Genomic DNA, 24,405 nt, shown 5'->3' on the forward strand with positions numbered 1-24,405 from the left:
ACGCTCTGGTCATGCGAGATTCCATTGTTAGACATGTAGGGGAAGTGTGTGGAGAAAAGGAAACCAGGGTAGAGTGTTATCCAGGAATTAGGTTAAGGGAGATGTTGAGGAAAGTAGAAGAGAAGGAGGAGGCAAAGGAGAAGTTGGTAGTGTTTCATGTTGGTACCAACAACGTAAGGCAAGAAGGTATAAGTACCAACATAGTTGGAGATGTGTGGGATCTGGTAAATGAAGCACGAGTGAAGTTTAAGAAAGTGGAGATTGTTATCTGTGAAATACTGTGTAGGAGAGATACTGATTGGAAGGTGATTGGGGATTTAAATGGGACCATGTAGTGGGTATGTGGGAAACAAGCGAGATTTCTAGATCCTAATGGGTGCGTAGGACAGGGGGATCTGTGCTCAGATGGCCTTCACTTAAACTGCAGTGGTATGTATAAGATAGGAATTTTTTTAGAAGGGTTATAGGGAGGTACATTCAGGGAAAGTGAGTGGTCTAGGGAGCGGTGATAAGGGAACAGGGAACTGGAAACCAAGTAGGGAGTTGCGAGAGTTGGAAATAGAACTGAAGGATACGAAAGGGTGATTGGTAAATGTGGGGAAGATATGGAAGCGTTTGCTGGACTTCTGCGCTAGTATGGATTTAGCAGTTACGAATACATTCTTCAAGCATAAAGCTATTCACCGCTACACATGGGAGGCTAGGGGTACCAGATCCATAATAGACTGTATCTTAACCAACTTCGAATTCAAGAAATCTGTTAGGAATGTACGAGTTTTCTGAGGATTTTTCGACGATACAGACCACTATCTGATCTGTTGTGAACTAAGTATCTCTAGACCTAGGGTAGAGAAAGTGAAATCTGTCTGCAGATGGATAAGGGTAGAAAATCTTCAGGATGAGGAAATTAAACAGAAGTACACGGATATGATTAGTGAGAATTTTCGAACAGTAGACAGTAAGCAGGTTCAGCATATAGAAAGAGAATGGATGGCATACAGGGATGTTGTAGTAGAAGCAGCAAGGGAATACCTAGGAACAACTCTGTGTAAAGATGAGAAAAGGCAAACATCTTGGTGGAATGATGGAGTGAGAGCAGCTTATAAACATAAAAAGAAGGCTTATCAGAAATGGCTCCAAACAAGGGCCGAGGCAGACAGTGAATTGTACGTAGGTGAAAGAAACAGAGCGAAACAAATAGTTGTTGAATCCAAAAAGATGTGGGAAGATTATGGTAATAACCTGGAAAGGCTAGGTCAAGCAGCAGGGAAACCTTTCTGGACAGTAATAAAGAATCTTAGGAAGGGAAGGAAAAAGGAAATGAAGTGTTTTGAGTAATTCAGGTGAACTCCCCAGGGAATCACTGGAGAGGTGGAAGCAATATTTTGAACATCTTCTCAATGTAGAAGGAAATCTTCCTGGCGGTGTTGTGAACAGCCAAGCTCATGGGGAGGAGGAAAATGTTGGTGAAATTACACTTGAGGAAGTGGAAAGGATGGTAAATAAACTCCATTTTCATAAAGCAGCAGGAATAGATGAAATTAGACCTCAAATGGTGAAGTATAGTGGGAAGGCAGGGATGAAATGGCTTCATATAATAATAAGATTAGCATGGAGTGTTGATAAGGTACCTCTAGATTGGACAAAAGCAGTAACTGCACCTATCTATAAACAAGGGAACAGGAAGGATTGTAACAACTATCGAGGTATCTCACTGATTAGTGTACCAGGCAAAGTATTCACTGGTATCTTGAAAGGCAGAGTGCGATCACTCGATGAGAGGAAGTTGGATGAAAACCAGTGTGGTTTCAGACCACAGAGGGGCTGTCAGGGTCAGATTTTCAGTATGCGGCAGGTAATTGAAAAAAATACTACGAGAGGAATAGGCAGTTGGGTTTATGTTTCGTAGATCTAGAGAAAGCATATGACAGGGTACCGTACCGAGGGAAAAGATGTCTGTCATACTGGGGGACTATGGAATTAAAGGTAGATTATTAAAATCAATCAAAGGCATTTATGTTGACAATTGGGCTTCAGTGAGAATTGATGGTAGAACGAGTTCTTGGTTCAGGGTACTTACAAGGGTTAAACAAGGCTTTCACCTTTGCTGTTCGTAGTTTACATGGATCATCCGCTGAAAGGCATAAAATGGTAGGGAGGGATTCAGTTAGGTGGAAATGTAGTAAGCAGTCTGGCCTATGCTAATGACTTGGTCTTAATGGCAGATTGTGCCGAAAGCCTGCAGTCTAATATCTTGCAACTTGAAAATAGGTGCAATGAGTATGGTAAGAAAATTAGCCTTTTGAAGACTAAATTGATGTCAGTAGGTAAGAAATTCAACAGAACTGAATGTCAGATTGGTGACACAAAGCTAGAACAGGTAGATAATATCAAATATTTAGGTTGTGTGTTCTCCCAGAATGGTAATATAGTAAGCGAGATTGAATCAAAGTGTAGTAAAGCTAATGCACTGAGCTCGCAGTTGCGATCAACAGTATTTTGCAAGAAGGAAGTCAGCTCCCAGACTAAACTATCTTTACATCGGTCTGTTTTCAGACCAACTTTGCTTTACGGGAGCGAAAGCTGGGTGGATTCAGGGTATCTTATTCATAAGTTACAAGTAACAGACATGAAAGTAGCTGGTACAAACAGGTGGGAACAATGGCAGGAGGGTACCCGGAAAGAGGAGATAAAGGCTCATTTAGGATTGAACTCGATGGATGAAGCTGTATGCATAAACCGGCTTCGGTGGTGGGGTCATGTGAGGCGAATGGAGGAGATAGGTTACCTAGGAGAATAATGGCCTCTGTGATGGAGGGTAAGAGAAGTAGAGGGAGACCAAGACGACAATGGTCATACTCAGTTTCTAACGATTTCAAAATAAGAGGTATAGAACTAAATGAGACCACAGCATTAGTTGCAAATAGAGGATTGTGGCAATGTTTAGTCAATTCACAGAGGCTTGCAGAGTGAATGCTGAAAGGCATAACAGTCTATAATGATGATGTGTGTATGTATGTATGTATGTGTAACTAGTGCACCTATTCTGGAGGAAGGTTGAGCCACACCAAAGGACATTATAAAAGTCCTATACCTAAAAGTTTTTAATGTTATTGTGTTGTCTTAAATGTGGAATATTTAAATCATATATCAAGATCATGGTACTTTTTTCACAAGAACAAGTGATTCATACGTTCAAGTGACATTAGTTTAAAATAACTCTTGTATGATACATCGGTGAATCAAGACATGCCAATGTGATATATCGAATATTGATGACTGTAAATTGCATATAACTTAATGTCTTTTCCAAATGTCATTGAGCCTGATGACCCAGTTGAAGGGTTGAAACTAGTCCCTAATACATAATGATTAACTAAATAGTTACATAATTTATGATATTGAATAGGTGGACGGTCCTATCTTTGTTAATACTATCAAAATTCAGTTCAACATTGTTACATTTTCAGCTTCTTTTGGAACATATTTACAACTTTCCCCAAATTGCTTTGATTTGTCAGCACATTCTTAAACAGAGAAAATTATCTTTCTACATCACAAGAAGTGTCAGGGGCATACTTAAATGCAAATATTTGGGAAAACGAGGTAAAATTATACCGTAAGTCTTTTGGATTTTAACCACAATCCTTTAAAAGCTTGACGAATTCAAAATCAGGATTTGAACACATCACTTTGTTCTGTTTATCTCTAGCTGCCCCAGCTTATTTTTCTGTGCAAAGATTGCAGACACATTTGAATGTCTTCAATAAATTGCTAACGAATTTACACGGGGTAGACATGTAGCTACCACCTTTGTTATTCCAGCAGGCAATTTGCCAAAATTGGATTTTACATAAATCAGTGGCGGATGGTGGTATCTGAAATTGGATGTTGCACCAAAATTTTTAGTGTCACATTTTAATAGCTTACAGAAATAACAAGAAACCCTATTATCGTTAAGTAACGAAATACATTCCTACTAAAACTGAAATAGTTCTGGCAATTACAACCCAGGAAATAAGAGGTTAATTATACACTGTAACTACAGTTACTCTTAATAATAATAATAATAATAATAATAATAATAATCATAATAATAATAATGCTAATGCTATTGGCTTTACGTCCCACTAACGTCTTTTATACGGTTTTCGGAGACGCCGAGGTGTCGGAATTTAGTCCCAAAAGAGTTCTTTTACATGCCAGTATATCTACTAACACAAAACTGACCTATTTGAGCACCTTTAAATACCACCGGAGTGAGCCAGAATAGAACCTGCCACGTTGGGGTCAGAAGGCGCCTTAACCGTCTGAGCCACTCAGCATGGAAAAGTTATTTTTGCGTCACTTGAATTGAAAATTTGCCCTTCTGTTTTTCATTGAAGCAAGATGTTGGTAATATTGTGGGTGGTCTGGTATGGCGTGGAAAAGAAATTATCCAGCAAGTTAGAAGCACGATTATGGTCCCCTAGCTGTGAGCTTGCATTTAGGGAATAATGGGTTCGAACACCATTGTCGGAAGCCCTAAAGATGGTTTTCCGCAGTTTGCCATTTTCACACCAGGCAAATGCTATGGTTGTGCCTTCATTACACCCATGGTCGCTTCCTTCCAACTCCTAGCCCTTTCCTATCCCATTGTCACTGTAAGACCTATCTGCGTCGGTGCAACGTAAAGCAAAAATTGTAAATTTAAAACATGGAAATGAAATTATCTTTGCGAGAGGAGAGAGAGTAGGAATTAATTAATCTCCGCAGAGTGGCGCAATCTATCGGGGACATTGGAACTGTTTCTCGGTAGGGAACTTGCTGGTCTCGTCCAACTCCCCGAGACCAAAACCGGCGAGCATGCTACCTGATGCTATGCAGGCTTAGGCTCGTCCCTGCTGAGGTACATTGCGCCGCAGTGTCCGCTAGCGAGTTGGTGTAGGAAAGCAAACCCCCTGAGTTTGATTCAAAGCCAGCAGTGTTTAGTGGTCCGTTACGAAGCATTAATACAGCGAACGATCAAAGAGGGTTGATTTTAACAGGTTTTCGAATATATGTTAGGATTGTTAAACTAAAACATTAGAATAAAAGACGACAAATGAAGTGCAAAATTATTGGGAGTTGTGCAACACTGCAACAATACCACGCACTGCCCTTGATATAAATTAAGTCTTACTGCACATTCTTTTTGCAGAATTCCACTTGCACACCTTTAATGCAAGCAGCATCCTTTACTGGAAAACTGCCTTCAACCTAAAACCGGAAAAAGTAATTCAATGAAGTGATATGATGCCTAATCAGTGGCATTACGTACACTGATGGTAAATTTTTTAAAAAAAATTCATTAATGTCACCATTTATCCTATAGTCCAGATTACCGATTCTTACGAACTTAACTACTTCGAAATTATCGCAATAAGCCTAAAAGATTACAGCATTTACTCAGGTACCCCATCTTGTTAGAATACGCTGTGGTGGCAAAGGCAAATCTGTCGAACTCTCTGTGTATGCAGCAACACTAGCAGGAACTTTAAGAATACCTTTAATTTTTATAAAAAAATATAGAATAGTAATAGTACAAAAAACTAGTATTTTCGCACCTCTACTCCTTCCTTGTGCCCTAATAGCATATGCCGGCACCTAGAAGTGAACTGGAGATAGTGGGCTTGTGTACCGTAACCCACAAAAGACATTATCATGCAACTTAACATTATAAATGCGTCAAAGTCGGAAGAGAATTCATATTGTGCAATATAAACGTCCAAATATTCACTATTAAATCTAAACTCTTCAAAATACACACTATGCATGAATTTTCTTCTAAAAAGGCCAAAACATGTATACATGCACAGAAAAAGGACAGTTATTTTGAATCGTTATGTCATAAAACGAATATCAGCAAAGTTTGAGAAGTGTAACAAGCTTTTTTAAAAACGAGCATTTGCCTGGAAATCCGGACTCTACTTATAAGAAACTTCAAGAAGTGTATCAAGCCATCAGAACAGTTAACAATGGCTATTAATTTTTATAATGCATATGATCCCCTCTACAAAGAAAGAAAAAGACAAAACTAAAGAAACAAAGAATTGAAAAGAGTCCTCCCAAATGTTGAAGAAATATTGCCTATGTGATATAAATAATAAATTAGGCTACAGTTTAAATTACAAAGGTAGTTCATGTTTGTGGATTACTGTAGTCACGTCCTAGTTTGTGAACCATGGGCAACAGCTGAGTGGCCTAGTAAGTGGTCCTGAGAGTCGGGATACCAGTTGCTACGGAATGGGAGTGGGCATCTCGGACATATTCTGAGTCGTGGCCCTCCTTGTGCTCAGGCGGCTAGGACTATACAATTCACCAGTGGTCCATAACCCCTTAGAGGAGAGATTCTCACTTGGACTATGTGCAAGCAGGATTGCATCCTGCTTCATGAATTTACCGAGCTCAGAACATTTTAAGCAAGCCTCGGACCTATGGGAGTAATGGAGTCCCACTCCCATTTGACAGGCGAGGGACTCCTTGGAAACAACTTGGCGAACGAAATGGAATTCGATGGGGAGCTATCAATATTAATGGGGCTTATGGAAGAAAGAAGGTAGAACTGGCTGAGTCAGCAAAGAGGATGCATCTGGATGTGCTAGGAGTAAGTGATATTCGGGTAAGGGGAGTTAACGAGGAAGAGATAGGAGATTATAAAGTGTACTTGACGGGTGTTAGAAAGGGAAGGGCAGAGTCTGAGGTAGGGCTCTTTATCAGGAATACCACTGCACGCAACATAGTTCTGTTAGGCACGTAAATGAGCGAATGATGTGGGTAGATTTGTCAGTTGGACGAATCAGGACTAGAATTGTGTCCGTGTATTCACCATGTGAGGGTGCAGATGAGGATGAATTGGACAAGTTTTATGAAGCATTGAGTGACATCGTGGTGAGGGTCAACAGCAAGGACAGAATAGTGCTAATGGGCGATTTCAATGCGAGAGTTGGGAATAGAACTGAAGGATACGAAAGGGTGGTTGGTAAATGTGGGGAAGATATGGAAGCTAATGGGAATGGGAAGCGTTTGCTGGACTTCTGTGCTAGTATGGGTTTAGCAGTTACGAATATATTCTTCAAGCATAAGGCTATTCACCGCTACACACGGGAGGCTAGGAGTACCAGATCTATAATAGACTATATCTTAACAGACTTTGAATTCAGGAAATCTGTTAGGAATGGGAGTTTTCGATGATACAGACCACTATCTGATCTGTAGTGAACTAAGTATCTCTAGGCCTAGGGTAGAGAAAGTGAAATTTGTCTGCAAACGAATAAGGGTAGAAAATCTCCAGGACGAGGAAATTAGACAGAAGTACATGGATATGATTAGTAAGAAGTTTCGAACAGTAGACAGTAAGCAGGTTCAGGATATAGAAAGTGAATGAGTGGCATACAGGGATGCTGTAGTAGAAGCAGCAAGGGAATACCTAGGAACAACTGTGTGTAAAGATGGGAAAAGGCGAACATCTTGGTGGAATGAAGTGAGAGCAGCCTGTAAACGTAAAAAGAAGGCTTATCAAAAATGGCTCCAAACAAGGGCCGAGGCAGACAGGGATTTGTACGTAGATGAAAGAAACAGAGCGAAACAAATAGTTGTTGAATCCAAAAAAGAAGTCATGGGAAAATTTTGGTAATAACCTGGAAAGGCTAGGTCAAGCTGCAGGGAAACATTTCTGGACAGTAATAAAGAATCTTAGGAAGGGAAGGAAAAAGGAAATAACAGTGTTTTGAGTAATTCAGGTGAACTCATAATAGATCCCAGGGAATCACTGGAGAGGTGGAGGGAATATTTTGAACATCTCCTCAATGTAAAGGAAATCATCCTGGTGGTGTTGCAAACAGCCAAGCTCATGGGGAGGAGGAAAATGATGTTGGTGAAATTATGTTTGAGGAAGTGGAAAGGATGGTAAATGTCATAAGGCAGCAGGAATAGATGAAATTAGACCTGAAATAGTGAAGTATAGTGGGAAAGCAGAGATGAAATGGCTTCATAGAGTAGTAAAATTAGCGTGGAGTGTTGGTAAGGTACCTTCAGATTGGAGAAAAGCAGTAATTGCACCTACCTATAAGCAAGGGAACAGGAAGGATTGCAACAACAATCGAGGTATCTCATCTCATTGATTAGTATACCAGGCAAAGTATTCACTGGCATCTTGGAAGGGACGGTGCGATCAGTGGTTGAGAGGAAGTTGGATGAAAACCAGTGTGGTTTCAGACCACAGAGAGGCTGTCAGGATCAGATTTTCAGTATGTGCCAGGTAACTCAAAAATGCTATGAGAGGAATAGGCAGTTGTGTTTATGTTTCGTAGATCTAGAGAAAGCATACGACAGGTTACCGAGGGAGAAGAGTTTCGCTATACTGGGGGACTATGGAATTAAAGGTAGATTATTAAAATCAATCAAAGGCATTTATGTAGACAATTGGGATTCAGTGAGAATTGATGGTAGAATGAGTTCTTGGTTCAGGGTACTTACAGGGGTTAGACAAGGCTGTAATCTTTCACCTTTGCTGTTTGTAGTTTACATGGATCATCTGCTGAAAGGTATAAAATGGCAAGGAGGGATTCAGTTAGGTGGAAATGTAATAAGCAGTCTGGCCTATGCTGACGACTTGGTCTTAATGGCAGATTGTGCTGAAAGCCTGCAGTCTAATATCTTGGAACTTGAAAATAGGTGCAATGAGTATGGTATGAAAATTAGCCTCTCGAAGACTAAATTGATGTCAGTAGGTAAGAAATTCAACAGAATTGAATGTCAGATTGGTGATACAAAGCTAGAACATGTCGATAATTTCAAGTATTTAGGTTGTGTATTCTCCCAGGATGGTAATATAGTAAGTGATTGTTGAATCAAGGTGTCGTAAAGCTAATGCAGTGAGCTCGCAGTTGCGATCAACAGTATTCTGTAAGAAGGAAGTCAGCTCCCAGACGAAACTATCGTTACATCGGCCTGTTTTTAGACCAACTTTGCTTTACGGGAGCGAAAGCTGGGTGGACTCAGGATATCTTATTCATAAGTTAGAAGTAACAGACATGAAAGTAGCAAGAATGATTGCTGGTACAAACAGGTGGGAACAATAGCAGGATGGTACTCGGAATGAGGAGATAAAGGCTAATTTAGGAATGAACTCGATGGATGAAGCTGTATGCGTAAACCGGCTTCGGTGGTGGGGTCATGTGAGGCGAATGTAGGAGGATAGGTTACCTAGGAAAATAATGGATTCTGCTATGGAAGGTAAGAGAAGTAGAGGTAGACCAAGACGACGATGGTTAGACTCAGTTTCTAACGATTTAGAGATAAGAGGTATAGAACTAAATGAGGCCACAACACTAGTTGAAAATCAAGGATTGTGGCGACGTTTAGTAAATTCACAGAGGCTTGCAGACTGAATGCTGAAAGGCATAACAGTCTATAATGATAATGTATGTATGTAAATATTAAATTACAAAAAACACTCACCTATGTAACTCTGCACTCCTGGTTCTTTTGAGTTGAAAAGATAGGTTATGGCCATTGACATATCGAATAATTTACTTTCAAACAGTCTCAGAAGAAAACCTTTCGCGCCCTTGATCTGCGTTACATCTTTTTCCGGTCTATGTGAGTCTGCACCACCAATACCGCTATTACCACCACAACACAGGGTCATAGGAGAGGAAGAAGGCAATAATGGGAAGGACTGATTTTCAGTTGCCAAAGTGGAAGCACCAGATTGTTCAACACAATCACTATTTTCGACACTGTGGCTGCACTTTGAAACACTTGAATCGTCTTCACTCACACTGGAAAATTTTGTAAGTTGACTTACGTCCAGAGATACAGGTAAACTAACCACATCATCTACTTCCATGCCCGAATCCTCTCTAGTACGATGACCATTACACAATTTGGTTGAGTCTAAGCTCTCATGACTTTGATTTATGCTATGCAACTGCTCGACACTTGACTCTCTAGTAGCTGTGTTCCCATCACTACCTGAACCACTGTCCGAGCCACAGATGATTCCAGAATCATCTGAACCTAAACTTGTGATTTCTTCTCGATCACGACCCTTAACAGTGGAGGTTTTAGACTGAGATCCAGGCTCATTCTGTGTACCATCAACAACAGTGGAAATCTTTGAAGCACCAGGAATTCTTTCACTTGGTTCACACTCAGGACTAGGAGTAATATCTACTTCAGGAATACGTTGGAGAGCAGAATCCAGGCTGCGATTTCGATGATGCATTGTCAGAGTAGTTGCAGTAGTAACTTGTGACACAGGAGGGAGCAAGATACCCATAGATCTGCAATTTAAAAATCACCACAATGAGCAGAGAAAAATCTAATTTACAAAAACTATTTCAGAAAGAGTTCATATTTATGACAAACAGATCATCATCATCATCATCATCATCATCATCATCATCATCATCACTATAATGAGTTAAGGAAGCCATACTTTTCAGTATCGACTCAGTTAATGTAACCTTACAGCTTTTCAGCCTATCAAAAATACTAATTATAACACACACAACACTATAACATACCGTACCCGTAAAAAAATAGTGTGTGTTCTTTTTAAAGGTATGTTATAAGTGTTTATGACAGACTGAAAAGTTTTTAATGTTTCATTATGTGTCAATAAATATTATGAATCTTATTTGTGCACTTTTCTCCTAACATTTTCTGAAAATCAAATGCATACAGAGATGTCAACTTTCAGAAAGAAAAAAAATATACTGTATATGAGAGAGAAGCTTTGAATATCAATTCAACCACATGATTTTATAGAATCTATTCTCTTCAGCTACCATTTCTTCCACATTACTGATACTAACCTATGTAACAGGTTAATAAACATAAATTTGTTCACGGTAGTAAATAAAAAATTCTCAATTTCATAACAAAGTGAATTTTCGTCTAACAAAAATATATATATATATCTTACCTGAAATCTAAACTGAGATTACGCTGATGGTTGCTAAGTCGAGTACGAACATGTAAGGCTGGACTACTGCGGCCATGAACAGGAGGAACATTATTATGACAAGCTGTTAATTTCTGTCGCTTAGTGAATGTAGATTCAGTACGTTTCTCTGGGGCTCCTAGGAGCGTTGATGGGGCAAGGCCACTCATAATGGAGATACAAGGGGAACGTTAGGTCATCTGCTACCCATCTTCACCTCCACTTCTTTCGATATATACCTGGAGAAAAATAATCAATAATCAAACAGCAGGAACACAAACAAAAAGTCAAGCTATAAGTTCATCAAGAATGAAACATGGTGAACATCACTAACACTAGACCTAGCAACTGCTATTGTCTTCACTTACTGATGTTATCTACCACAGTATTTTATACCATCAAAAGCATAAGAAACCACAGAATAGGACTGCAGACATTGAAAAGTATCACATTAGGTTTTCAAATATTAAGATTAGCATCAAATAGTTAGAAAACTAAATCTGAAAGAAGTAACATCATTAACCTTTCCAATTCAACACATTCACAAGTACTGTATACATTTGCGATATCTAGGATATCTCATTTTTCCAGACATTTTATGGTATTTTCCTTTCTTTACCCATTATCCTCATATTTGCTCTGGGTTAGAACTATTCTTCCTTATACCCTGAAAGAAATTATTAATCACTTATCACTTGATAACAGTAATGAAGGTCTAAGTCAGCTTAATCTTCAATTAATTCTATCTCAAAATGCAGAATGTGATTAACTCAGAAGATTTGCTTCTGACATTCCACCTGAATGGCCGAGGTTCAAATGCCAGTGGATCCTGTGTTATAATTTTCACTTGAATTGCAAGGTGTCAGGGAGGGCATCCAGTTTTAAAAAATGATGGGTGATCAGCCAAGACCAAAAATGAGTCAGAGACGTACCAGCAATCCCAGAAACACCGCAGATAAGCTGAAGAAAGTTTTTAATTCTATATTAAAATTATCAAACAATTATATGTTTAATCTTTAAAAATGTGTTTAATTTTTTTGCTATTTCTTTTACGTCACACAGACCCAGACAGGTCTTAAGGAACACAAGTATAAAGTCGAGAACTATCAATACGGACAATGAAGCTGCAAGATTATAATAAAAGGTCTTAAGGTGACGATGGGAAAAGACTGGGCAAGGAGTGGGAAAAAGGCAACCATGACCTTTAAGTATGGCCCAACATTTGCCAGGTATGATAATGGGAAACCATGGAATGTCATCTTCAGGACTGCTGACAGTAAGGTTCAAACCCACTAGGCCTATCTCCCAACTATAAGCTCACAGCTATACCCAAACCATCCAAGCTAACTTGCTTGGTTTTATTAAATTTATTATTAATTAATTTAAAAACCTTTCCATAGTAGGCCCTACACTGGCCTGGAAAATGTTAATAAGAAAAGCCATGTTCTTAAACCCTAGAACCGTAATTCACAGTAATTTGGTGTTCGCAGCCCCTATAGTCTCCTACCTCCATGACTTTTCTTTGACCTTCATACTCTCTCAGCTTGTGCACTAATTCTAATGAGTGACGACAGCTTGTATATCAAAATATATGTTTGGGGCATACAGTTACTGGTGAAAAGTTAATGAAACATTATTTCTTTAAAGCCAGTTTGGTTTTACATACCTTTTTTATTTTTTTTTATTTTTTTATTTTTTTTCTAGTGGCTTTACGTCGCACGCACATACATACATTCTTAATATGTATCTCTTTACTTTGTGTTAAGTGTGTTTGAAATCAACTGCCTTGAAAGCAGTGAACAGATTTTACCAGAATCATATAGATCTGAGCCCGATATCCTTGATGATTTCATAAATGCTCTAGTCAATTATGGAAATAAACTTTGTTGAAGATGTGATAGAATATATATTTTCCCTTTATGCTTCAGACAAATTTATTTTCACATTGGCAGGAGAAATAAAGAGATCCTGGCAATGACAAGGATTGGAAATCCCATCAACACGCAGAGGATTCCACTTTTCTATTGCATAAAAAATGGTAGTTATAAGACCCAGTCAGTCAACACTAGTTAGTCTCAGGTCTGGAATTAATGACTGTCGTCAGCCAACACTAGTTAGTCTCAGGTTTGGAATTAATGACTGTCCAAAGAGTCCAAAATCACTATTATTTGCAGTGAATGAAAGATATTTGTAAGCAAAAACCATATGCTGAAGTTTTGGCCAAATGTTGTGAAGTGAACCTTATAGCAGTTCCAAAATCAAAAAGATTTAAAAATTTGACCTTATTTTACTTCATTACCAGTGATTACAGTGCTATTCTACCTTGCAAATATTCACCTATTGAAAATAATGCATTTCACAGATTTTTTTTTTTTCCCCTTTTACAACTGACTTTATGTCGTACCGACACAAATACATCTTATGGTGATGATGGGATAGGAAAGGGCTAGGACTGGGAAGGAAGCAGCCGTGGCCTTTTTTCAACCCTCGTGTGCAAATGGGAAACCACAGAAAACCATCTACAGGACTGCCGACAGTGGGGTTCGAACCCACTATCTCCCGAATACTGGACGCACTTAAGCGACTGCAGCTATCGAGCTTGGTCACAGATTTCATGAGATTTTAAAATAAATTGAGACGTGAATGTATAAAATAAGTTTCTTTTGTGGGGTACCCAATGCCCCAGTGTAAGGTTAGTGTCCCTGAAACATACATGTACACTTCCAGGCTTAAAAGCAGAACTTACAGAAGTGCTGAGAATGGGTATTCTTTACAGCAGGAGATGAAATTTTAAGTCAGAAAGAAGCAGGCACTCTAAATACTTCGGTCACCACTAAGTTTATCCTCAGAATACAACCCAAGTTGTAACATATATTCCCTCTTCTCATTTTACAGTAATTTCTTCTACACAGGAAACATTAAAACCACTCAAAATTGTTTAACCAGTCTTAGTTATATGTATGTATGTTCAGTCTTCAGTCCTAAGGCTGGTTGGATCCTAGGCATCACTGAAGAGACGTACTAGGGAAATGAGGAGTGAGGTAGTTCCCCGTTGCTTTCCTCACTGAGCCAGAATTTGCTATTACATATCAGTCTGCCAAGCCCACTGAAATGCATGCACTGACCAATATGTTTCAACATCTTTTCGTTTCGCAGAAGAGCAAGATGAACGCTGCTATAGAGCAATGATTTCTCATTTTCTTTTGAGACGCTTGCCTTTCGTAATGACCGGATGGTATACCATGTCCAAAGTCTTCTTTATTAGTATTAGCCCTTTTATGAAAGGACAGAACAGACAGTTTTTTCCCCATCGCAGTTACTTAACAGCCATACTTGAAATAAAGTAACATGAAACACTTATAATAACTGATCATTTTCCTGGACAACGAACTCTCAAAACGTACCATTAACAAAAGATTTAAAACATTTTTAAATACTGGAAACAAACAAATTTCCAATAACAGAATAGCCAGAATAAGAAACATAAACCAATAAGAAATCACTGAACTTCATTATGACGATGACCAAGGGAGTTGGCCATGAGGGTTAAGGTTGTGTAGCTGTGACAGTCCAGGTCTCTACTCCATAAAAGAGCATTGACCAGACATAACATCTCAACAGCTTTTGCCTCTGTTTGAGGTTTTAGATTATCATCACAAAAGAATAACCTCATTTTTTGGAAAGATGATCAGGAAATCTCAATAAGGCATCTGATCTCCTTTTCAGGGTCCAGACTGTCTGTCACGCTGCTCCCAAGGTATGCGAACTGGCTGACTTGTTCAATATTTTTATTATTTAATGAAATACCTTCATGGTTGCTTCAGCTAAATATTGATGTTTAGACTATATCTTAATCCACTGAGATGAATTCTACTGAGCAATCCCTGAAGACCTTCAATGGTGTAGCATATAATTAGGATGTCATCTGCATATCTTATATTGTTTACGATGACTCCATTTACTTTCACACCTAGCTCAGTATCATGCAAGGTTTCTCTGAAGATGTGATTGGCATAGAGGTTGAATAGATGCGGCGAAATTATCCAACCTTGGTGTACTACTTTTGATACTTCATCTCTAAGTTCTTATTAGTTCAATCTTGACTGTGGATTGCTGATTCCAGTAGAGATTTTGTATGATGAGGATATCTTTTATATCTAACCAGTGCATTTTTTTTTTCTAAGAAAAAAGGTTGCGGTGCACGCCCAAACTTTTTCATAAACTCAATTGCACACTTTGTTCATATCTCCAGATGTGATGTATGCCTTCAAAGGTACTGATTTTACTACTGGCCCACTCTACTGAAATTTTCAATTCAATCTGTTTTTCTGATCCTAAACTTGTAAAATCTTGGCACACCTTACAACCTATCATTTAATTTTTTTGCATAAAGCCAGGCGTTTCTATAGAAGAAATCATTGTCAGAATCATTCCCCTCTTGAACTGCAGTAAATCTATCGGCACTTGCAATGTTTTCTTCACACTGATGTATCCACAAAAACGCACACAAAATGCTATCATTTGGTACACTTATTTATTCATAACTCATTATTTACACATTAACACGCATTGCCTTAATCACTGCCATCACAAACAAATCACTTCACTCTGAAAACATCAACAAACCACCATATTTAACAACCGCCTATCGCTAAACACATGGAGACTGCAACCTTGAAACAGTTGACTGCTTACATTAGCATGTCGGCCTTAAACACAACACGACTCCTGTTAAACAATAACTCCTATTCACCATCGAGACCGCCTCTTTATATAGGTTGCCTGGCCAGGCTTCTACAAGTATGTGTCATAATTTCTAGAGTACCTAAAGCCTGGATATAATGTAAAGAATATTCTACATAGTTCTCGTCCTACCTAGTGATATTCTGGATATTACAATATGTTGCATAATACTGTAATGGATTACACATCATATATACAGGTAATAATAAATTATATACTATTAATTACAGGTTTATTTTTTGTGTCGCACCAACACAGATAGGTCTTGTGGCTACGATGGAATAGGAAAGGCCTAGGAATGGGAAGGAAGTGGCCGTGGCCTTAATTAAGATACAGCCCCAGCATTTGCCTGGTGTGAAAATGGGAACCATGGAAAACCATTATCAGGGCTGCCGACAGTGGGGTTCGAACCCACTATGCAAGCTCTCAGCTGCGCGCCCCTAACTGCATGGCCAACTTGCCCGGTAATTACACGTTCTTACATTAACTAAACTCGTATAAATATATGTACACAGCACATGTTTCATGACATAACCTCACAAATAATGTGATGTACATCACAAGTCATAATAACTGTGACATCCTGAAACACCACTTCAAAAAGTTACACAACTGCGAACCACCAACTGAGAAACTCCAATTCCACATACCCACTCCAAACCCAGATTCACTTCCACTGACTCATGAGGAGATAAGGAGCATCATATTACATCTAAAAACAAAGCACCAGGAGAAGATGGTGTAATCGCCGAGATGCTGAAGATTGGGGGGGATCAAATGATCGACCAATTGCAAGTCATCATTGCGAACCTATGGGAAAGTGGAGTCATACCTGTAGATTGGAAAATTGCCCTGATCCATCCACTGCATAAGAAAGGTGACAAGATGGATTCAAACAACTACCGAGGTTATTTCTCTTCTGCCAATAGCATACAAAATTCTTTCACCAGCTCTGCTTACCAGATTGGAACAACAGACAGATGATAAGATCGGCGAATACCAGGCAGGCTTCCGTCCACATCGATCGTGCGTGGAACAGATTTGGAACCTGAAGATGATACTCCAACACCGCCAGTCAAACTGTACAGTGGTCACTTTCGTAGATTTTAAAAAAGCATACGACTCAATAGACCGTGATACTCTGTTCAATGCCCTTCGAGAATATGGTACTGATAAAAAAAACAGTCACGTTAATCCAACAAACCTTAACAGATACAACCTCTAAGGTGAAGTTCATGGGTGAAATCTCTGCACCCTTTGAAATAAAAACAGGCGTTAGACAAGGTGATGGATTGTCCCCACTTCTGTTCAACCTAGTACTGGATAAGGTCATTAAAACATGGGAGAAAGAAGTCCCAGAATAAACATGGGAACGAAAAGTAAACGGATTAATATTAAATGTCTTGCCTTTGTTGACGATCTAGCAATAATTACCCGACTCCTGAAGAAGCCAGGCACGCCATCGAGAAGCTTCACGACATTGCAATCAAAACTGGTCTCCACATCTCCTATGAAAAAACGCAATACATGGACTTCAAGTGCACACACCTAACATCACTAGCAACCAAATATGGCAACATTTTACAAGTCAAACAATTCCAGTACTTGGGTGAAATTATTGGTTATTCAGGCAATGAAAAAGCAGCCAACAAAATGCGCACAGAAAAACTATGTAAAGCAGACTTAATCAGCTGGAACTTCTACGATAAGAAATCAATATCCACAAAAGCCAAACTTCAACACTACCACACTGTTGTCCTCCCTGAGGCACTCTACACAACTGAGACATCATCACTCACCATTAACATCAAGGACATTGAGAAAATTGAACGACAGATACTGAGGAAGATATTCAGGCCCAAGTTTCAAGAGGGTATATGGATGCAAAAAAGCTCGGAAGAACTCTATGCATTAACCGAGCGATTCACTTCAGTCGCACGCAAATGGCGTATGAAATTTTATGGACATTTAGCACGAATGGATGACTCACGACTGACTACGAAAACATTTCTTATTATCAACGGAAACCGACAAACCAAAGTTCGCTGGCTAGTGGATGCACAAAAGGACCTCGCAGAAGTCAACGTTGATCCAATGGCAACCACAAGGAACACATACAGACAAAAGATCAACACCCATAAATTTGCACTCAAGAATCCATTCTGAGAAAAGCCTGAAACTCAAAAACTCATGGACACAAGAAAGAAGGCAGGCCCATAGTGAAAGGATGAGGAAGTTTTGGGACGATAAGAACAAGAAGATGAAGAATACCAGTGCTATTTAATGGTTCCACGTGCTCCTTAAGGGGCTAAACGAATAATAATAATAATAATAATAATAATAATAATAATAATAATAATAATAATTTGAGCTCAATACTTGCGTTATTCACTCATGGGTTACAGAACATTGTTTCCAAGTTACATCAGGCTATTACACCTGCATCAACATTCACTTGATGTAGAGTTCGTAGTTCAGGAGATACTACTTCAAAAGAATTGTCAACCTTTCTTTTATTGTGCATCGGTACAAAATAATTATTTTTTTCATTTCACTTCTCTAACTTGTGAACCACATGCACCTCCCGCTCCAACTAAATAAAAATTAACTTGCTTTCCTTGGCAGAAAAAAACAAATGTTTTATGCTTTTCAAATTACTTTTAAAACAATAAAACAGTTACATTTAAACATACATTAACCCCAGATTAACTATGATGGTTAGCTATTTACTAGTTATTTGCTGCTACGTTGGTAGTAACAGCACTTGGTGCAGTACAGATGCCATTAGATTGTCGTTGACAACAAAAGTTTGTCTACTGCAGGGTGAGAAAACAAACCCCCTATTCTATTGTATTACAATAACCAAAAATGTGGAAGGATATGAAAGAGCAAGACAAAGATTATCTCTTCGTTTTTCCTTAACTCCAAACTGACGACACAAAATTGTTAATAGGACAAGCGTGACCATTTTTGAGCGGTGGCTTAAGAAACTTCAATTATGTGCTAGTACGCATATACCTACCAAAAAAAAAAAAAAAAAAAAAAAAAAAAAAACCAGAAAAACATGCTTGATTTTAAGCCATATGCCAACACTACAAAATAAATGTGATAAGAATATTCCGAATAATATCAAATTCATTTTTCCTTTCAAGAAAAAGGTGCTGGTACTGCGAACTGTTGCAAACCACCACAAAAAAGCACCGTGTCTAACTCTTACTCCAATTAAATTGTTTGTGTATAATTTGGATATTGCTAGGATCATCTATCTGTTGTGGGATTTTATCTTTCTTGTAATATTTTTTAAAGTTTTGCTCTGTTTACTCTGTCAAAAATGCTCTATGGTTGTATATTGAATTCTCTGTACTTCTTTAACAAAATTTTGAAAGCAAAATAACTATCAGCGCATGATCATCCTTTGCAGAATCCATTTTGTTCTTCCCCTATAAGCTGAACTAATACCTGTACAATTTATTTTTTATGATATCGAATTTGTATCCCAATTATCACAATTTCTCAGATCTCTTTTTTTTAATGAATGGATATTACAATAGCTGTCAGCCAGCTAACAGGAGGATTTCTACCTTTCCAAATTCTTTCAATTGGAGGAAACTTTCATTGAAATTATTTCCTACATATTTAAATAATTCCAGATTTAGCTGGTCTTCTCCTGGGGCTTTATTTGGTTTCAGTTTGTTAAGAACTGTGTTTAGCTTATCTATAGCTCGTTCCATGTTAAGAAAACAGTACAGCTCTTATGACAGCAGGGTTGCCATATCAAACGGCTCTGCTCAACAAGACGATGGGAAAACGGCAGAACATAAATTTGTGAAATTCTTTATTTAAGTTCAAGAAAAAAATTGGAAGAAACTGAGCTACAAATTATTTTTATGAACTAAAGGGGATGGGGGTAAACTACAGCAGGGACATAAAAAAACCTCAGCACTGAAGTGCAAGGCAAATTGGGTGAGAAAATAGACAGATAAATTTTATAGGCTCGAGGGGTGAGGGATGCATTTAACAGCATTTAATAAAATTTCTCCAGGCAATAAAGGCTAGAAAACAGACGCAACAAATAAATACTGTAGGTGGTTCTACAAAAGATCACAGTATTAATTTTAAAGAAAGAAATCACACACGTAGGCTTATCGCATAACTCTCACTCAATGCGAGACAATTACGCACTGATTTAAAACCTAAAAACACACACACAACAAATAAATACTGTTCATGACTTCACTACAGAAGTGAGCTTCTGGCCGTTCACAGAATGAGGGACTACACAAGGATTGTACGAGAGTAACTCAGGAAAATGAAGGCACATAAACTTGTGAAATTATTTAAGTTCAAGAAAAAAGTGGAAGAAACTGAGCTAAAAATTATTTTTATGAACTAAAGGGGATGGGGGTAAACTACAGCAGGCACATAAAAAACCTCAGCTGTTGTGCTTCCTCCCTACAAATGTATTTATGAAAAAGGAAATGTTATACAGTTATTTTAATAACTTACGAGCAAAAATGCCTCATACTTTTTGCCTATCTTTCATTATACATTACAAAGTAGATTATAATATCCCTTACTAATGAGGAACTATGGGTGTCTCAGAGGGATGTGTTCACTCCTTGTAGGTCAATAAGAGCAATACTGTTTTCTTAACATGGAATGAGCTATACAATGACTATTTCTTTTGTAATTTCACTCAGGGGTCTTTGTGACAATGTTTTCCACTTGTGATGTCCAGAGGTTTTAGGAAAACTAGAGCAGTGTATCATGCAAGATGAGACTTTTTCTGACATTTTCTCTCATTTCTTTAGTAAAAAGCTTGAGAAATATGTATATGTCTACGGTTGTTGTCAGAATACATGTTTCTAATCCAGATACAAATGAGTTTATCTGTAGTTTCCTGACTTCTCATTAAGCTATTGCCCTTTTATGGTAGTAGGCTAATTTATCTTCTACTTTAGTTAAGTATTTCTGGTAGGTTCTCCCTTCGTCAGCGATGATTTTCTGGATGTCCTCATTCAACTGCCTCAGTCTCATTCTGTTTATCCATATCCATTTTCGTTTTGTTCCTCAATCTATACTAAACTACTAAATTATGAAGATAACATTAATTTTCCTACAACTATTCTCAGTCTTAAGTGCTGTTGAAGAGTTGAAATTTTATTCTGAAGAAAGTGACTGATGTCAGTAAATCTACTGGTACAGGTTACACATTTGAACCTAGGTAGTCAGGTGCTCACCTTCTATGCTCAAGATTATGAATCCTGGCACAGACGGTAAAGATTTTAGAATCCTCAAATGCAAGGCATCATACAAACAGATTAACTAGCAGACAAAATGTTATCAGAGTAGGACCTCCTAAATATCAAAAGTAACTAACGGAACATAAAACACATAGTCTTTGTTGTTCAGTGACAAATGAATGCATCAATGTTCAATATGACAGCCTTGAGCAAAAGAATCCAGTACCTATCCAAATATGCTGTACAGTCACTTTTTTTTTTTTTGCTTTACGTCGCACCGACACAGGTAGGTCTTATGGCGACGATTGGACAGGGAAGGGCTAGGAGAGGGAAGGAAGCGGCCATGGCCTTAATTAAGGTACAGCCCCAGCATTTGCCTGGTGTAAAAATGGGAAACCACGGAAAACCATTTTCAGGGCTGCCGACAGTGGGGTTCGAACCTACTATCTCCCGAATACTGGATACTGGCCGCATTTAAGCGACTGCAGCTATCGAGCTCGGTTATTATCCAGCTTTAAAAGCATATTTAGGTACAGGGTGAGCTTGTAATATAAAGCCTTTTCTTTTTTGTTTACAATCCGCTTTATGTTGCACCGACACAGATAGGTCTTATAGTGACAATGGGATAGGAGAGAGCTAGGAGTTGGAAGAAAGCGACCATGGCCTTAAGGTACAGCCCCAGCATTTGCCTGGTGTGAAAAATGGGGAAACCACAGAAAACCATCTTCAGGGCTGCCGACAGTGGGTTTCAAACCCACTATCTTCCGAATGCAAGCTGATGGCTACGTGACCCAAACTGCACAGCCACATGCTTGCTGTAATATAAAGCAATTAAGCTATTAGAATTTTTCACTTTCAAACCCCAATTTTTTCACAACTTTCTGAATGGAAGAAGTAGAGCAGCGGCAAAATCTCCAGACTACATCTCTGCTAGAATCTAGGAAGTACCTTGTACTCAATGTATAATAGGGATGTGCATAGAATTTACAACTCGACCTTTTGAATAAATAAACAGTGTAGGACTGACTGATTTTTACTCCTTTTGACTACGGAGCGTATCACTTCATCAAGAGCAATGGTGAAATTTAATGCATTTGGCTGTAATTTACTTTTGAGGAAGCAAAGCAATGGCTTCATGAAACAGTTTGTTTTTGTTTCATATTGCAATAAGCAAACAAAGACTATAATGTTCAGTCCAACAGAATTTTACAAGGGTGGTCGTTTCAAGAAAGAAAGAACACCAATTAGAGAATCGTTTTGTTAATATACTCTATCCCTCTTCTTTCTTTTGCTCATGCAAAGAAGTATTTTTAAATGAAATGAAACAAACAAGATCTTCGCCAGATATTTACATTCAACATCAGAGAACGACTTGAGCACCTTAAGAAAATCAATTAAATCACTTGACACCCACCTCACTACAACCACTTCTGGTCATCATCAGCTTAGTATTGTACCGTAGGAGCAGAGTCCACTTTTAGAATCTTCTATCACCATTTCGCTCAGTCCTGGGCATCAGTTGGATGAATGTCGCAGATTCTCATGTCCTTGTTGATAATATCCTGCCATCATTGCTTAGGACTGCTACGTGGTCGTTGGCCATCGACGGCAAGTTGATAGGATGTATTGGCAACTGTTCTACGTGCTTCCCATAAAGACATGCCAAACCATCGTAGTCACCCTTCTCACATTTCTGTACCTGAGAGCTAAATCAATGTGTCACATTTTAGTAATTTTACAGAAGACAGAAAAAAGGTCAGTTGTAGAGCTTTTTGTTGCATTGTGACTTAGGCAATGAATGGTCATCATTGCTCTTCATATATTTTGTGTAATTCCGATCACTGAACACATTTATTAATTTAATTTACACTTAAAATTTATTTTATTCCCATAAAAATAAAATTACAGTACACACATTCATATGGCTCTACGTTTATTTTGATACTCCAAACTTACAGCGTTAAGTATTATGAAAAAAATACAATCTGGAATAATCACATCCAAGTAATAATCTTTAATATTGTTTAACATTGTGATCAGCAGATGCCTCCGCAGCTCAGGGGGCAGCACGCCAGCCTCTCACCACTGGATTCCGAGATTCAAATCCCAGTCACTCCATAGATTTTTGCTGGACAAAGCGAAGGCGGGACAAGTTTTTCTTTGGGTGCACCGGTTTTCCCTATCATCTTTCATTCCAGAAACACTCTCAAATATCATTTCATCTGTCAGTCATTAATCACTGCCCCAGACGAGTGTGGCAGGCTTCGGCAGCCAGTACAGTTTCTATCCTCGTCGCTAGATGGGGCTTCATTCATTCCATTCCTGAGCCGGTTGAAACTGGAAACAGGCTGTGGATTTTAATTTTCATTGTGATGAACAAGACTCCTTAATCATCATCTTCAACATTGTCTTCATGAGGTAGATGTCTGTAGTAGGAACAATAATTCTCTGGAATCCACTGCAGAAGCGTCGTTAAATCTCTATATTTCAACCAGCTGATTTTTACAAGCTTTGTCCCAATCGAATATTCATTGGCAAATATACCGGGTTCCGAATATTTCGCCGCATATCAACAGACTGAAATAATTCTGTGAAGTTTGTTTGGTAAAATAGGACCCTAAACGCATCATTTCTTTCTTGCAACCGCACTAGTGAAGATGTTCTGAAAAGCATCACCTTCAGTGTTCTTGTGATATGAATGAGGAGGCATCCCTCTCCAACAAAGAGCTGAAATTTCTGAAATCTTCCAAATTCTAGTCAAATTTGAAATGAAATTCACCCTGTCATCACAGGAGTATACTGTGCTAGTTGGCAGATGCTTCTCGGCTCACTTTATAATGCTGTGGTCCTCATCAACCTCCATAGAGTGTGACATCTGAGAAGAAACTTATGATTTACGTCTTTGAGACGGGTACTACAGTTAACAAGCCACAAATAAATTAAGCACATTGTAAGATTGTGGTTTTTGTCTTGCACAGTTCTCTCTCCATATGGTCAGAACTTTTATTCTACAATTCATAATAATAATCTAGTTTGCCCAACTGGACAGAGAAGAGGCCATTTCATTAACTCTTTGCCCTGCTATCACCTCACTCCAAAGCATGCATGAAGACTCTTGAGAAGTAAAATTATGTACTGTAAAGTTCAGTGTCCAGAGGGTGGTGATGTTGATGACAGCTTCCTTAAGTAAGAACTCTGCGAATTAGTCAAGTACGGTGTTCTGTAATAAACGAGTTTCGTGTTCCGTACAGATGGTGTGTATTAATATAATATTTATAAGTACGGTGTTAGCAAACATTTTTGGAGGTCGGTCATTATGGTTTTTTACTTTGTATCGAACACTTTTTTTTCCTTATCCTCACTTTCTAGACGGTATCTCAAAGCTCCTCCTTCTGTGTGTTTGTCTTGTTTTTCCTTAATGGCCTTTGCTTTCTCTTCTGTTGACACATT

At 38.5% G+C, this 24,405-nt stretch overlaps 1 protein-coding gene across 5 annotated transcripts in view; it reads right to left on the reverse strand.

Annotated features, from left to right (window-relative positions):
* fwd (phosphatidylinositol 4-kinase beta fwd) overlaps positions 1-24,405 on the reverse strand; it is a 374,395-nt gene that overhangs the window by 197,735 nt on the left and 152,255 nt on the right. For 4 of the 5 annotated variants that reach the window (XM_067136952.2, XM_067136953.2, XM_067136951.2 and 1 more), the window contains exons 2-3: positions 10,952-11,208; positions 9,481-10,307 (exon numbers count right to left, since the gene is read on the reverse strand). In XM_067136952.2, the coding sequence (XP_066993053.1) occupies positions 9,481-10,307; positions 10,952-11,139 (1,015 nt within the window). In that variant the 5' untranslated portion in view covers positions 11,140-11,208. Of the gene's footprint in view, positions 1-9,480; positions 10,308-10,951; positions 11,209-22,369; positions 22,487-24,405 lie in introns of those variants that run through there. The other variant, XM_067136954.2, reaches the window with a different exon arrangement.

This window comes from Anabrus simplex, chromosome 1 (genome assembly GCF_040414725.1).
Source record: "Anabrus simplex isolate iqAnaSimp1 chromosome 1, ASM4041472v1, whole genome shotgun sequence".
NCBI lineage: Eukaryota > Metazoa > Arthropoda > Insecta > Orthoptera > Tettigoniidae > Anabrus > Anabrus simplex.